At 47.6% G+C, this 12,946-nt stretch overlaps 1 protein-coding gene across 3 annotated transcripts in view; it reads left to right on the forward strand.

Moving 5' to 3' along the window:
* The window catches only part of WDR17 (WD repeat domain 17), a 265,042-nt gene that overhangs the window by 135,071 nt on the left and 117,025 nt on the right, over nt 1-12,946 (forward strand). For all 3 annotated transcript variants that reach the window (XR_004539282.1, XM_033942775.1, XM_033942784.1), the window contains one exon: nt 12,284-12,448. Coding sequence is in view for 2 of the 3 variants with exons in the window: in XM_033942775.1 (XP_033798666.1) it covers nt 12,284-12,448 (165 nt within the window). In the remaining variant the exon portion in view is untranslated. The remainder of the gene's footprint in view (nt 1-12,283; nt 12,449-12,946) is intronic.

Consider the following 12,946-nt stretch of genomic DNA (forward strand, 5'->3'; position numbering starts at 1 on the left):
GACAGACATACTTTGGATTTAATAAAGTCATTTATGAGATACATGAAGGGATCTATCTATTAAAGCAGGCTTGTCTAAGTTTAGTCTTTGAGGTCCACAAACAGGCCAGATTTTCAGGATATCCCTACTGTATATGCATGAGATAAGATTTGCATTCAGTGGATGTAGTATACATGCAGATATCTTATGCTTTTGCAGTAGGGATGCTCTGAAAATACAGCCTGTTTGCGACCTTCAGAGACTGAACTTAGATAAGTCTGTACTGAAGGTGTTTTCCCATTATAGGGGCCTGAAATGTGGGCCTGCAAAATGCTGGCCTACATTTCCAAAGTTAAAAGTAGACGCAGCTGGCTGAGCTGCTCACGGCAAAGAAATCCCCAATCAGCTGAGCCGACAGGCTCCATCATGATTAGCAGAAGGGATGCCTCCTTCCTGCTGACACCCCCCAGAAGCGGTGACTCCCCCCCTTCCCCGTTGAAAACCAGTAGGAGGGATACCCACTCCTTCCTGCTGACACCCCCCATAAGCAGTGACTCTCCCCTTCCCCGTTGAAAGCCAGTAGGAGAGATGCCCACTCCCTCTTGCTAACACCCACTGGAACTCCCTCCTGCCAGAACCCTGCAGAACCCCGACACCTCTCAACCGTTGATGCCCCCAAAAATCAAGCCCCCCATCGCCCCAAAACCTCCAGACCCCCACTCTACACCCCTAAACCTACCCCGACACCCCCCATACCTTTTGTAAGAAAGGCCCCTATGGGAGAGGCCTTAGGCATTTGAGCCAGTCAGGCCTTAGGCTCCTCCCCAGTGCATCCCAGGATGCACTGGGAAAGGGATGGCCCACCATTTTGAAGAAGCGGGCTTGCTGGCTGGAGGGAGTAAGAATCCCTCCGGCCGAACTTTCTTCCAAAAGGTATGGGGGGGTGTCGGGGTAGGTTTGTGGGTGACGGAGAGCTTGATGTTTTGGGGGGGCATCAGCGATTGGGGGTGTCGGAAGTTCTGCAGGGTGTCGGCAGGAGGGAGTGAATATCCCTCCTGCTAATCATGATGGGGGTGGGGGGTCGGCAGCAGGAAGGAGTGGGCATCCCTCCTGCCACTCTTTGTTTTAGGGGGTGTCACTGCTTCTGAGGGAGTCAGCGGCAGGAGGGAGTGGGCATTCCTCCTGCCAATTTTGCGGTATGTGTTAGAGGGTCCCCTGCCACAGCTGGCTTAGCTGATCATGGCTGGGGTATTTTCCTTCCGATCAGCTGAGACGGTAGGGGAAGCCTGCCAGCTCAGCTGATCAGGGATTCCCTTGCCACGATCAGCCGATGGCAAGGGATCCCTTGAACAAGCAGGTGCAATTCTGTAACTGGCACCGGTTAGAGAATCAGAGAGTAAGGCGTCTGCTTTTAAAGACAGACATGATTCTGTCTAGGACACAGGTGTGCGATTCTCAATTATTTCTTAGGTGGCTGCTGAGACCAGCGTCCTATACAGAATCAGCATCTAGATGTACTCAAGCCTAGCCAAGCTTCTTCTTTGCTGTCTTTTGACTGCTATATAGCAACATGGTATCTCCCCTGTAATTGTACTGCCCTAGTCAGATGCCTGGTCCACTTAGTAATAGGCTGGCCCTGGCACCAGTTAATTCAACGATATACTTGACTGTGTGTAGACTTGCTTTTAATAATGTTTCTTTCCATTATATGAGGAGAAAACACTTATTAAATCATGTCCTTAGTGCTAGCAACTAACCCAGGTTATCCTAAATAAACAGGTCCAGTGCTGGGATTTCTTTAATACTATTCTACTTTGGGGGGGAGGGAAACTCAGAATACATTATAGTTGATTTTCAAAAATTCATATTAAGCATTGACCTAGATTAGATGGAAAAAACGAATAGTCTTTTTAAAATGTGTGTTATCCTTTATAATAAAACCCTAAGCGCGCATGCGCACTTAGGACAGCGTTGTCTCTGGGTCTGTGCCAAATTCCATTTTTGAACACAGAGGCAGGGAAAACGCTGGCGACTCCCCTCTCCCGTCCTCACTCACAAACCGCTGCCACCGCTGCTGCACCTCTTCAAAACAGCCTGCTGAGGTTTGCGGCTGGCTGTAGCAAACCTCGCAGGCCACTCTGCACCTTGGTAGCACGTTCCCTCTGACGCATGGGATCACGTCAGAGGGAACGTGCTACCGAGGTGCAGAGTGGCCTGCGAGGTTCGCTACAGCCGGCCGCGTACCTCAGCAGGCTGCTTTGAAGAGGAGGGCAGACGCGAACAACCAGGAAGCCAGATGCTGGACATGGGGAGCAGGTAAGGGGTGCTGCTGGACAGGGGGGAGGTAAAAGGAAGGGAGAAGGCCTACTGCTGGACAGGGGGAGCAGGGAAAAGGTGCTGCTGGACAGGGGGGAGGTAGAACGAAGGGAGAAGGGCTGCTGCTGGACAGGGGGAGAAGTGAAGGGGTGCTGCTGAACAGGGAAGACGTAAAACTAAGGACGAAGGGCTGCTGCTGGACAGGGGGAGCAGGGAAAGGGTGCTGCTGGACACGGGGGAGATAAAAGGAAGGAGAAGGGCCACTGCTGGATAGGGGGAGCAGGCAAGGGGTGGTGGTGGACAGCCAAGGAAAGAGAGAGACAGAAAGAAAGACAGACAAATAGAAAGCGGCCAAGGAGAGAGAGAGAGAAAAAAAGAAAGACACACACAATGTAACGAGCTTAAAGACTAGTATTTTTATAACCAACTCTAATTGGCTTGAAGAGTTAATTAGAAACATTTAAGGCCAAAATGTATTTGGTAAAATGTATGGAACAATATCATATGGGTGTTCACAAATTTTAATAACAAATCCAGTCAGTTGTCATTTTGTGTGGGCATATTTAGTCAATGTGTTTCGTGTGTGTACGTAATTACATTCTTCATTTATGCAGAACATCTTTTATATCAAACATTATCTGCTACCTGTGAATTTTGAAATTGCATTTTCCTTTGGAAGAACCTTCTGAGTGTTTCATAACCTACTTCTTAATCCCACACTGCTTGTTGTTTCCAATGTATTCCTGTCTATTATGATTCACTCGGGGCTCTCTAGGTTATCTTTTAGTTGAATCTCCTGTAGAGCAATTTTGCTTTTTCTCTTCCTTGTTTCCTTTTTTAAAAATTTCAAGACCCTGCTAAATCCTTTGCACCAGAAATGAATTTAATTCATAAGCACTGAGGCCTTTATATTATTGACTTCTACAGATTTAATAGCATGGATTATATTTATGCACATCAACAGCAGTTCATGCTGTGGCATAATCCTACAGAGCAGGTATATCAGTCAAAGGCAGTAGGAGTCTAAGACTAGTGCTGGGCAGACTTCTACAGTTTGGGTTTTGCAAGTGGCAAAAACAGATCAGGATCAAGGCTGGAATGGGCTTTGATGGCAGCTAGAGAATGACATGGGGACAATTTTTTCCCCATCGCCGCAGGAATTCAATTTCTCTGTCCCGTCCCCATGAGTTTTGTTGCTGTCCCTGTCCTTGCCCCTTTCTTGTAAGCTCTGTCTTAAAACACTTATGATTTTAAAGTGTTTGAGGTTTGTGCAGCTGAGGACGTAGCTTGCAGGAATGGGGCAGGGACAGGGAAAGAACTTGTGGGGACGGGAAAATGAGTTCCTGCGGGGATGGGGAAAAATTTGTCCCCATGTCATTCGTTAATGGCAACTTCAGTAGTTAGGAAGGTGGGACTGTGCCCCAGAATTAGCAGAGAGATTGAGAGAAAGATAGAGGTTAAGTGTACTAGTATTTAATAATGAAAAGCTAGAACCTGTTCAGAGTGCCAGATTTAACTCTGGCCGCATTGTTGGGAAGACTGGATGGACCATGGGGGTCTTTATCTGCCGATATTTACTATGGGCTAGATTCACTAACCTGCCTCTCCATGTCTGATCTGTGGGCGATTGCAGGCAGGCCGATGAATTCACTAAAGGCCTGTATGCAAATGGGGACGATCATTGGCTCGCCTTCCACCAACCGCACGGATCGCTAGAGAGCGGTCCTTGAGCATACACAGATCATCTTCCTTGACTGTAGATGGTCTGCGCATGCGCTGGCCCTTTGTGCCTGGCAGACCTTTTTTAGTTTTATTTCTTTTAACTTTATTTAGATGACTGTTTTTTCTACTTTGCGAGCCCGTGCTTTTAACTCGCTTTAAACCCGCGGGTTAAAACCTTGGGCTACCACAAAAAAGGGCAGGCGATTTGGGGCTGAGCAGGGTGGCGAGACAGAGCTGGAAAGTCAGGGGTTGAGAGCAGGAGATCGTGGCAGAGAAGCAGGGTAAAGAGCAGGGCGGTAGAAGGCAGGGTAGTCGGAAAGGACCTGAGTGACTTGTCCTCAGTAGTGCTGCCCAATTCAGGAAAAAAAATTTTGATTCAATTCGATTCAGCCTATTGAATTGATTTTTCGATTCGATTCGATTTTCCTGCCCAATTGAGTGGTTTTTTCCAAACATTCTGGTGGGTTTATTTTATATGTCCAATAATTACCACTTCATGCAAGGAATACATAATGTATGTAACACAATGTTGTTACGAACCAGGGCCTCAGATTCAGAGCCTACGCGTAGTCCTATCATGGACTGAACGATCAGCATATTTTTACAGCTCCATACTCCAGTCATAGGCCCAGCGTAGGCTCCGAATTTGAGGCCCTGGTTCGTAACAACATTGTGTTACATACATTGTGTATTCCTTGCATGAAGTGGTAATTATTGGACATATGAGTATTGGTTTCTTTAACCACTTGGGTTGAGATATTTGGGTTTATTTTATAGCCTCTTCACCCTATTTGCCTTCTCTTACCCATACTGGTCCTGTGGTGTAAACTAGAGAGTTGCAAGGGAACAGAAATCCTACCCATCCCCATCCGTCCCCGCCAAAGTCCCACCCGTCCCCATGAGGACTCTCACCCGTCCCCACTCGTCCCCGCGAGGAATCCCTCCGTCCCCGCGAAGAATCCCCTACGTCCCCGCCCGTCCCTATAAACTTCAGAAATAGTTATTTCACTTAATTATGCTACTGAATTAAAGGCTCTGGTAGAAACCCATTTAAAAATAAGCAAAAAGACTTTATTAATTTGGAAATATTAATTGGGAAGAATACATACTTTGTAAACGGGTTTCTACCAGAGCCTCTAATGTTTATAAATTTTTATCAACACAACTAATATACCACTTTATCCTGAAGCAAAAAAAAAAATAAAAATTTTTTTCCCTACCTTTGGTGCCTGGTTTCTGCTTTCCTCATGTTCTCATTCAATTCCTTCCATCCACTGTCTCTCTTCTCTCTGCGTCTTCCAATTACTCTGTTACTGTGCCTCTCCCTTTCTCCCCCCTTCCAAATTGATCTGGCACCCATCTTCTTCCCTCCACTCCCCCCATAGTCTGGCATCTCTGTCTTCTTCCCTGCCAGCGTCTTCTCCCCACTCTCTCTTCCCCATTTCCTTTCAGCGTCCTTCTCCCCCATGTCCTGTCAGCATCCTTCTCTCCCCTCTGTCTTCCACATGTGCTTTCAGTGTCCTTCTCCCCTCTGTCTTCCCCATGTCCTTTCAGCGTCCTTCTCCCCCCCCTGTCTTCCCCCTCGTGTCCTTTCAGGGTCCTTCTCCCCCCTCTGTCTTCCCCATGTGCTTTCAGCGTCCTTCTCCCCCCCTCCCGTCCTCCCCATGTGCTTTCAGCGTCCTTCTCCCCCCCTGTCTTCCCCCCCCATGTCCTTTCAGGGTCCTTCTCCCCCTCTGTCTTCCCCATGTGCTTTCAGCGTCCTTCTCCACCCCTTTGTCTTCCCCAGTGCTTTCAGCGTCCTTCTCCCCCCTCAGTTTTACCCATTTCCCTTAAGCGTCTTTTCTTCTCCACTCCACCTTTCCTTCCTTTCTCCCTCCCTGCCCTTTACCTTTGTGGCGCTTCCCCACCCGACCGACAACAGAACAGGCCCGGTCAGACAAACCTCCCTGCCCTGTAGCCGCGGATCTAAATTACCTTCTTACAGCAGCTGGAGTATTGAAGCTGCTGTAAGAAGGTAATTTAGATTCGCGGCTACAGGGCAGGGAGGTTTGTCGGCCGGGCCTGTTGTCGGTTGATCGGGGGACCTGACCAGCTGTGCACACTCACTCCCCCCTACCCCCCCCCACAGCTGCACTTGGGGCGGACCTCCCCCCAGCTTTGGAAGCCACTGCCTTCTCCCTACCTGCCCTGCCGCACACAGCCGACCGAAAGTCTTCACAATGTCAGCGCTGACGTCAGAGGAAGGGAAGGCTTTGCTTAAGCCATCCCTCCGACGTCAGCGCTGACATTGGGGAAGACTTCCGATTGGCTATGTGTGCTGCAGCAGGGCAGGAAAAAATGGAAGACGAGGCCTCGCAGCAGGGAAGGTAGGAACGGCATTGAACACCATGGGATCCCCGAGAGCACGAGAGGCGTCCCAACAGAATCCCCGCGACCCTAGGGGGTGTCCCCACGGGATCCCCGTGACCCGAAGGGGGAACCCGCGGGATCCCCGTCGTCCCCGTTCCCGTGCAGCTTTCTAGTGTAAACAAAATAAACAAACAAAAAATACTTTTCCTCTCTCTGTTAAATCCTAGCTCATGTTCGCGATCCAACACCAGCTCTGGAAGGATACACATTTCAAATCTGACATATTGTAATCACAAAACAGAAAATAAAATTATTTTTCCTACCTTTTGTTGGTCCCATGTTGATCTGGTTGTCTTCTGATCAGGCTCTCCTTCTTTCTTCTTTCTCCGTGCTAACCATCCATCTTCCATCTCTGTCCTCCCCTTTTGTTTCTCTTTCCTCCCCCAGAGGTCTGGCATCTTTCCTTTTGTTCATCTCCATCCTCCCGCAGCTGCAGCAATGGACCCCACCATCCACAGATCCACCATCTCTCCTTTTCTCAACTACCCTTTCATCCAGCATCTCTCTTCTGTGTCCCTGTCCCTATTCTTCTCTCCAGCACTGTCCCCCTTGTGTCCCTGTTCCTATGCTCCCTCCATGCCCAGCATCTTATCTCTCCCCATATCCAGCTTCTTCTTTCTCTCTTCTTACCTCCTGTATCCCCTTCCCCAGGTATAGGCTTTCTCCTACTATCTCTCCTGCCATCCTGCACCCTGCCCACCTACTTTGGAGCAGTATCTGTCCCTCTTGTACCCTTCAACTTGTGGTCTTGCATTTCTCTCTCCCTCTCTCCATTAGGCCAGCACCTCATCTCTGCTTTCCTCCCCCTCTTTTTAGTTTGGTCTCTCTCTTCCCTTCACTTCACCCAGGTCTGGCATCTCCCCTCCCCTCTCTTATTCCTTCCTCCTCCTCCCTCTGCACAGGCCTGCCTCCCCACCATGAAGGCACTCTTCCTTCTCCTCCCTCTGCACAGGCCTGCCTCCCTGCCATGAAGGCCTGCGCCCTGCTGCGAAGACCTGCTCCCCCCGCAAAGGCCAGCTCCCCCTGCTGTGAAGGCACTCTTCCTCCTCCTCCCCACCGCGAAGGCCTGCTCCCCCCACACGAAGGCCTGCTCCCCCTCGCCGCAAAGACACTCTTCCTCCTCCTCCCCGCTGTGAACGCCTGCTCCCCCTACAAGCCTGCATCTTCCCCGCTCTTATCTTAAGGCTAAAACAGCAGCCTGCAGGATCGCTGGTGTTATAGTGAACTCTGCAGCTGCCTGTCGTCCTCAGCGGCACATTCTCTCTGCCGCGATCCTGCCCCCTGACGTCAGAACAGGGGCAGGATGTAGCAGAGAGAACGTGCCACTGAGGATGACAAGAAGCAGCAGGGATCACTATAACACCAGCGATCCTGCAGGCTGCCGTATTAGCCTTAAGGTAAGAGCGGGGAGGCCTTTCTGACTGACCCTCCCCCCTCAAGCAGGAGCGGCAGCGGACGGCCAGCAAGAGGCAGCGCCGCAGCTCCTGCTTTAGGAAGGCACGGGGGAAGGGTCAGTCATTGAATCGGGAGGCTGATTTTATTTTATTTTATTTATTTATTTATTTTTTTTAATTGAATTGATTCGAATCGTGAATTGGGCAGCACTAGTCGGTGTCCCTCATTTTGTTTAGTGAATCGCTGCCTGCCTACATTTGAATGCCATTCCCCCTCATTTGCATGCGCGGATCGGAGGATGATTGGAACAGAAGTTAGTGAATCGGGTTGGAGGGTAATCAGGTTGCAAAGGGGTCACAAACCGATCGGTACACAATCAGTTTGCTTAGTGAATCTAGCCCTATGTTACTACTACTACTTGTAATGTCTTTAACAGTCCCTGCTTGACAGAGCTTACAAGCTATTCAAGACAGACAAACAGAACAAATAAGGGATTAGGGAGTTACATTTACTAAGGGAATGATTAAAACTGCGTGGATGCTGAACAAGTGAATAAAGGGTTAAGAGTTAAAAGCAGCTTCAAAAAATGTGGGCTTTTAGAGTGGATTTGAATAAGGCCAGTGACAGAGAATGATGTACTGTCTATTCCAGGCGTACGGCGCAGCAAGATGGAAGAAACTGTCTGGAGTTGGCAGTGGAAGAGAAGAGTACAGAAAGGAGTGACTTACCTGATGAAGGGAGTTCCTGGGCAGCAGTATAGGGAGAGATAAAAGAGGAGAATGAATGTACTTGTAAGTCAGAGAAGTTTGAACTGTATACAGAAATGGCTAGGGAGCCAACAAAGTGACTTGCGGAGAGGGGTTATGCAAGTGTAGCAACACGAGTGAGAGTACATTGTGCAGCAGAATTTAGAACCGATTGAAGGGGAGAGAGAGAGTTATGTAGGAGACATCTGAGTGGCAAGTTGCAATAATTTAAGCATGAGGTAATGAGAGTGTGGATAAGGGGTTTTTGTAGCGTGCTCAGCAAGGAAGGGATATGTTTTGATGTTATAGAGAAATGAAAATAACAGGTTTAGCAGTCTGTTGGATATATGCAGAGAAAGCGAGAAAGATGAGTCAAAGATGACCACAAGTTTACAAGCTGAGGAGAAAGGAAGGATGAGAGTTATTCACAGAAAAAAAGAATGTGGGAAGAGAAGTGGGCTCAGGGGGAACAGATAAGGTCATGTTCAGTTTCAGATGGCAGTGGGACATCCAGCTAGCAGTATCAGAGAAGTAGACTGATATTTGGGGTCTATTTTTTTTTCTTCTTTCCCAGATAACTGGGATGTTTGAGGATCTTACTAAGCCAGAGCACATTCGTGTTTAAAGTAGGTAAGATTGCAGAGCTCTCTAGGGCTCGATTCACTAAGCAAATCAATCATGTACCAATCAGTTTGCGAGCCCTTTGTGACCCGATTTCCCTCCGACCCGATTCACTAAAGTGTTTAGCGATCCCCTCCCGATCCATGCAGGAAAATGAGGAAAATGGCATGCAAATTTGGGAAGGCAGTGATTCACTAAACACTTTAGCTAACATCAATTGGGTTTGCCGATCAGAAAAGAAGTGACTGCTGAAGACCAGTCGCTTCTATCCAGGCTGACTCTCCTGCCCTCTTCTGCCCTTTAAAACCTTTTTTATATATTCTATATAATTGCCAGCCCGTGGTTTTGAACCCCCCCCCCCCCGTGCTCTGATGCCCCACCGAACACAAGGCAGGAGGGATGCCATCTCCTTCCTGCCATCGTAGATGCCACCTGGCCGGGCCTGGCCCGGCCCACCTCCTCCCTGTACCTTTAGAAACGGTGGGAGCAGGAGGGATGCCAAGTCCCTCCTGCTCCTCAGGCCTCCCGAGTCCTGTGGTCTTCAGGAGCAGGAGGTAGGGCAAAAGTCCTGCTGCTCCGCCACGATACTGGCCTTAGATAACGCCCCGATGGAGGGGCTTAAGACCCTGATTGGCTGAGGCGTCTCTGGCTCCTCCCTTGGGAAAGGCCTGGGGCGCCTCAGCCAATCCCTCCATAAGGACTCCTCCTTAGGAAGTCTCTGATTGGCTGAGGCGCCCCAGGCCTTTCCCAAGGGAGGAGCCAGAGGCACCTCAGCCAAACAGGGCCTTAGGCCCCTCCCCATGCATCAGATGATGCATCGGGGCGTGGCCTAAGGCCAGTATCATGGTGGAGCAGCAGGAGCAGGAGGACTTTTGCCCTTCCTCCTTCTCTTGAAGACCACGGGACTCGGGAGGCCTGAGGAGCAGGAGGGAATGGGCACCCCTCCTGCTCTCACCGTTTCTAAAGGTACGGGGAGGGGGTGGGCTGGGCACGGCCAGCCGGATGACCTACTACAGGGAGGGAGGTGGGCCGGGCCAGGTGGCGTTTGCGATGGCAGGAGGGAGATGGCATCCCTCTTGCCTTGTGTTCGGCAGGGCATCCGGGGGGAGGGGGCAGCATTGGCGCCCGGGGCATTTTTTAGGGGTTTGGGGAGGAAGGAGGCACTTCCGGGGGGATGGGGGATTTTTTTATTTTAATCGAGCAGTTATTTTGCGTGTGTAATACATGCAAAATATCTGCCTGATTTAAAAAAAAAAATTTTTTTAAGCTGGCAGAAGCCCTGACAGTAGTGACAGGAGGCTGTTTCTCCTGTCACTACAGTCAGGGCTTTAGCGATCCATGCAGTTGGCTGGGGGTGTGCCTCTGATCGCCCCCATTTGCCTGCAGATGGTTGACGAATCGGTCGGCCTGCCTCCAATCGCATATGGATCGCACACGGATTGCACACGGATAGGAGGGTTAGTAAATCTAGCCCTAGCTATTCAGTATAGCAAAAAGCTAGTTTGTCTTTGGTAGCAATTAGCACAGACAGTGCTTGATGAGAGTCTTGAATCTTTTTGAAGAATCTAGGAAGGAGATTCTCTGAAGATACAAGGTCAGACAAGGGTAAGCTTCTAGATTGCCTATTCTATCTATATTTTGTGCTTTTAAATCTTGAAGCAAGGTAAAATAGTTTTTAAAGTCTAGTATCTAATATCTAACAAGGCACTTCTGTGCACCGGAGACATAAATCAAATGACTGTTTTTAACTCCTGTGAAATTATTTGGAAGTTTTAATGATGGAGATTCAGCAGGATATCATAAATGCAGAGATAATGTAGTTAAAGATAAGAACTTCAACTCCTGGAATTGTAATTATGGTTTCATAATTTGCAGTTTCTGACCTTGATGTCCTTTGATGATCCAATTGATGCAGATCACTGGAGGCTTTTTTTTGTTGGAGATCCAGCTCAGGTCACAAGCAAAGAGAAAGGTTGCTTGCTTGGAATATGCAGGGAGAAAAAGTTGCTTTTGCCCAACAAAACAATAAATTAAGAGCAGAAAAGAAAACGCAGGACTGGGGCCCCAACATAGTCTGAGGAGAAGTATGTAAACCTTTGAGCGGTAAATGGATAGTGCATTATTTAATCTGAATTGTAGGCAAACTAATGCAATGGGACAATTTTTATTTATTTATTTAATTCATTTACTATTCCATTGTTCCCAAAGAGCGCAGAACGGGGCTGCAGGTTAAACATACATAATATCAGTACAAGATTACAATGCAAGTTTTCATCCTAGTTGGCACATATTAGGTGTGGTTATCTTTACTATGTACTAAACTAAACTAAAACTTAGATTTATAGACCGGGTCATCTTCATATAATAAAGCTCGATTCGGTTTACACCAATTAAATAAATATAGAAAAGAGCATGAGTTTACAATTTAGAGAATAACCATGTTTTAAAATTTTTACAAAAAAGTTGAAATGAACCTAATTCTCTTAACCTTAGAGGAATATAATTCCATATTTCTGTTAGTTTGAAAGGATAGGATTTCTGTAATTTACTAGTAAAAACAATTCCTTTAAGAGAAGGAAAAGACCGTTTGCGTTTTTGCGTGGTCCTAACAAGACCCAATCTTTGAAAGTTCCAGGCAAGAGGTACAAGTGAGGAACATACGCCAAATAGGATCTTGAAAGTTAAACAGGAACATTTAAACAGTATCCTGGAGAATGAAGTTTGACCAGTAGTGGAGATACATGTTCAAATGTACTCTTGCTGAAAATCAACCTAGCCGCAGTATTCTGAATCAACTGGAGCCTCTGCAAGCTATACCTGTTGAAGCATTTGGTGAGAAAATGTGGGTGCTTTAAATCAAGTGCAAAGTACCGACATGATGCATGTTAGGATGCCAAAATGAAACCCGTGTGATTACTTTCCCTTTCCTAAGCTAACCCAATCTCTTTATGTTTGCCATTTTCTTACATGTTTTAGCCCTGGACAAACACCGGTTTGATTGCTTTAAAAGGTTTCAAAATGACCCTCTAAATGCAGAATTTTATAAAGAGAGAAGACATTTGAGTTTAATTGAACATTCTGTTGCCATTTTTCAGGGACATGATAGCTACTGGCTGTGAGGACAAAAATGTCAGAGTCTATTACTTAGCAACTAGCTCCGATCAGCCCCTGAAGGTTTTTGCTGGGCACACTGCCAAAGTGTTTCATGTCAGGTGGTCTCCTCTGAGGGAAGGAATCCTTTGCAGTGGCTCTGACGATGGGTATGTTTTCCTGTATTTTCACACTATTCCATAAAAAGCTACTGTCTCCTAAATAGAAGGTGATAAGAGCTTCCATGCTAAGTTTTTATTTATTTAATTGTCGCATGCTAATGATAACATTACTGCATGGCTGTAAATGAATCAAATACAAAAAAAGGCTTTTTTATGGCTGCACCAGACATTGTCTTAACGCATGGGACAGAGCCGCAAAAGAGCGCGCTAAGCCCATTTACTAATTCAGCTTATTGAAAGGGCTCCTATATTTGTGTAGCCTGTTCCATCTATACAAATGGCTTACCTAAATCTAACATAATTGACTTTATGCATTTACATAGGGCTCCTTTTACGAAGGTGTGCTAGGGCCTTAATGCGCGCAATAGCGCACGTTAAATTCCTGAGTGCACTAGCTGCTACCACCTCCTTTTCAGCAGGTGGTAGATTTTGGGCTACTGCGCGATATAGTGTGCGGCCATTTTGTGTGTGCGCTAAAAACCCTAG

The sequence above is a fragment of the Geotrypetes seraphini genome, chromosome 1 (genome assembly GCF_902459505.1).
Source record: "Geotrypetes seraphini chromosome 1, aGeoSer1.1, whole genome shotgun sequence".
Classification (NCBI taxonomy): domain Eukaryota; kingdom Metazoa; phylum Chordata; class Amphibia; order Gymnophiona; family Dermophiidae; genus Geotrypetes; species Geotrypetes seraphini.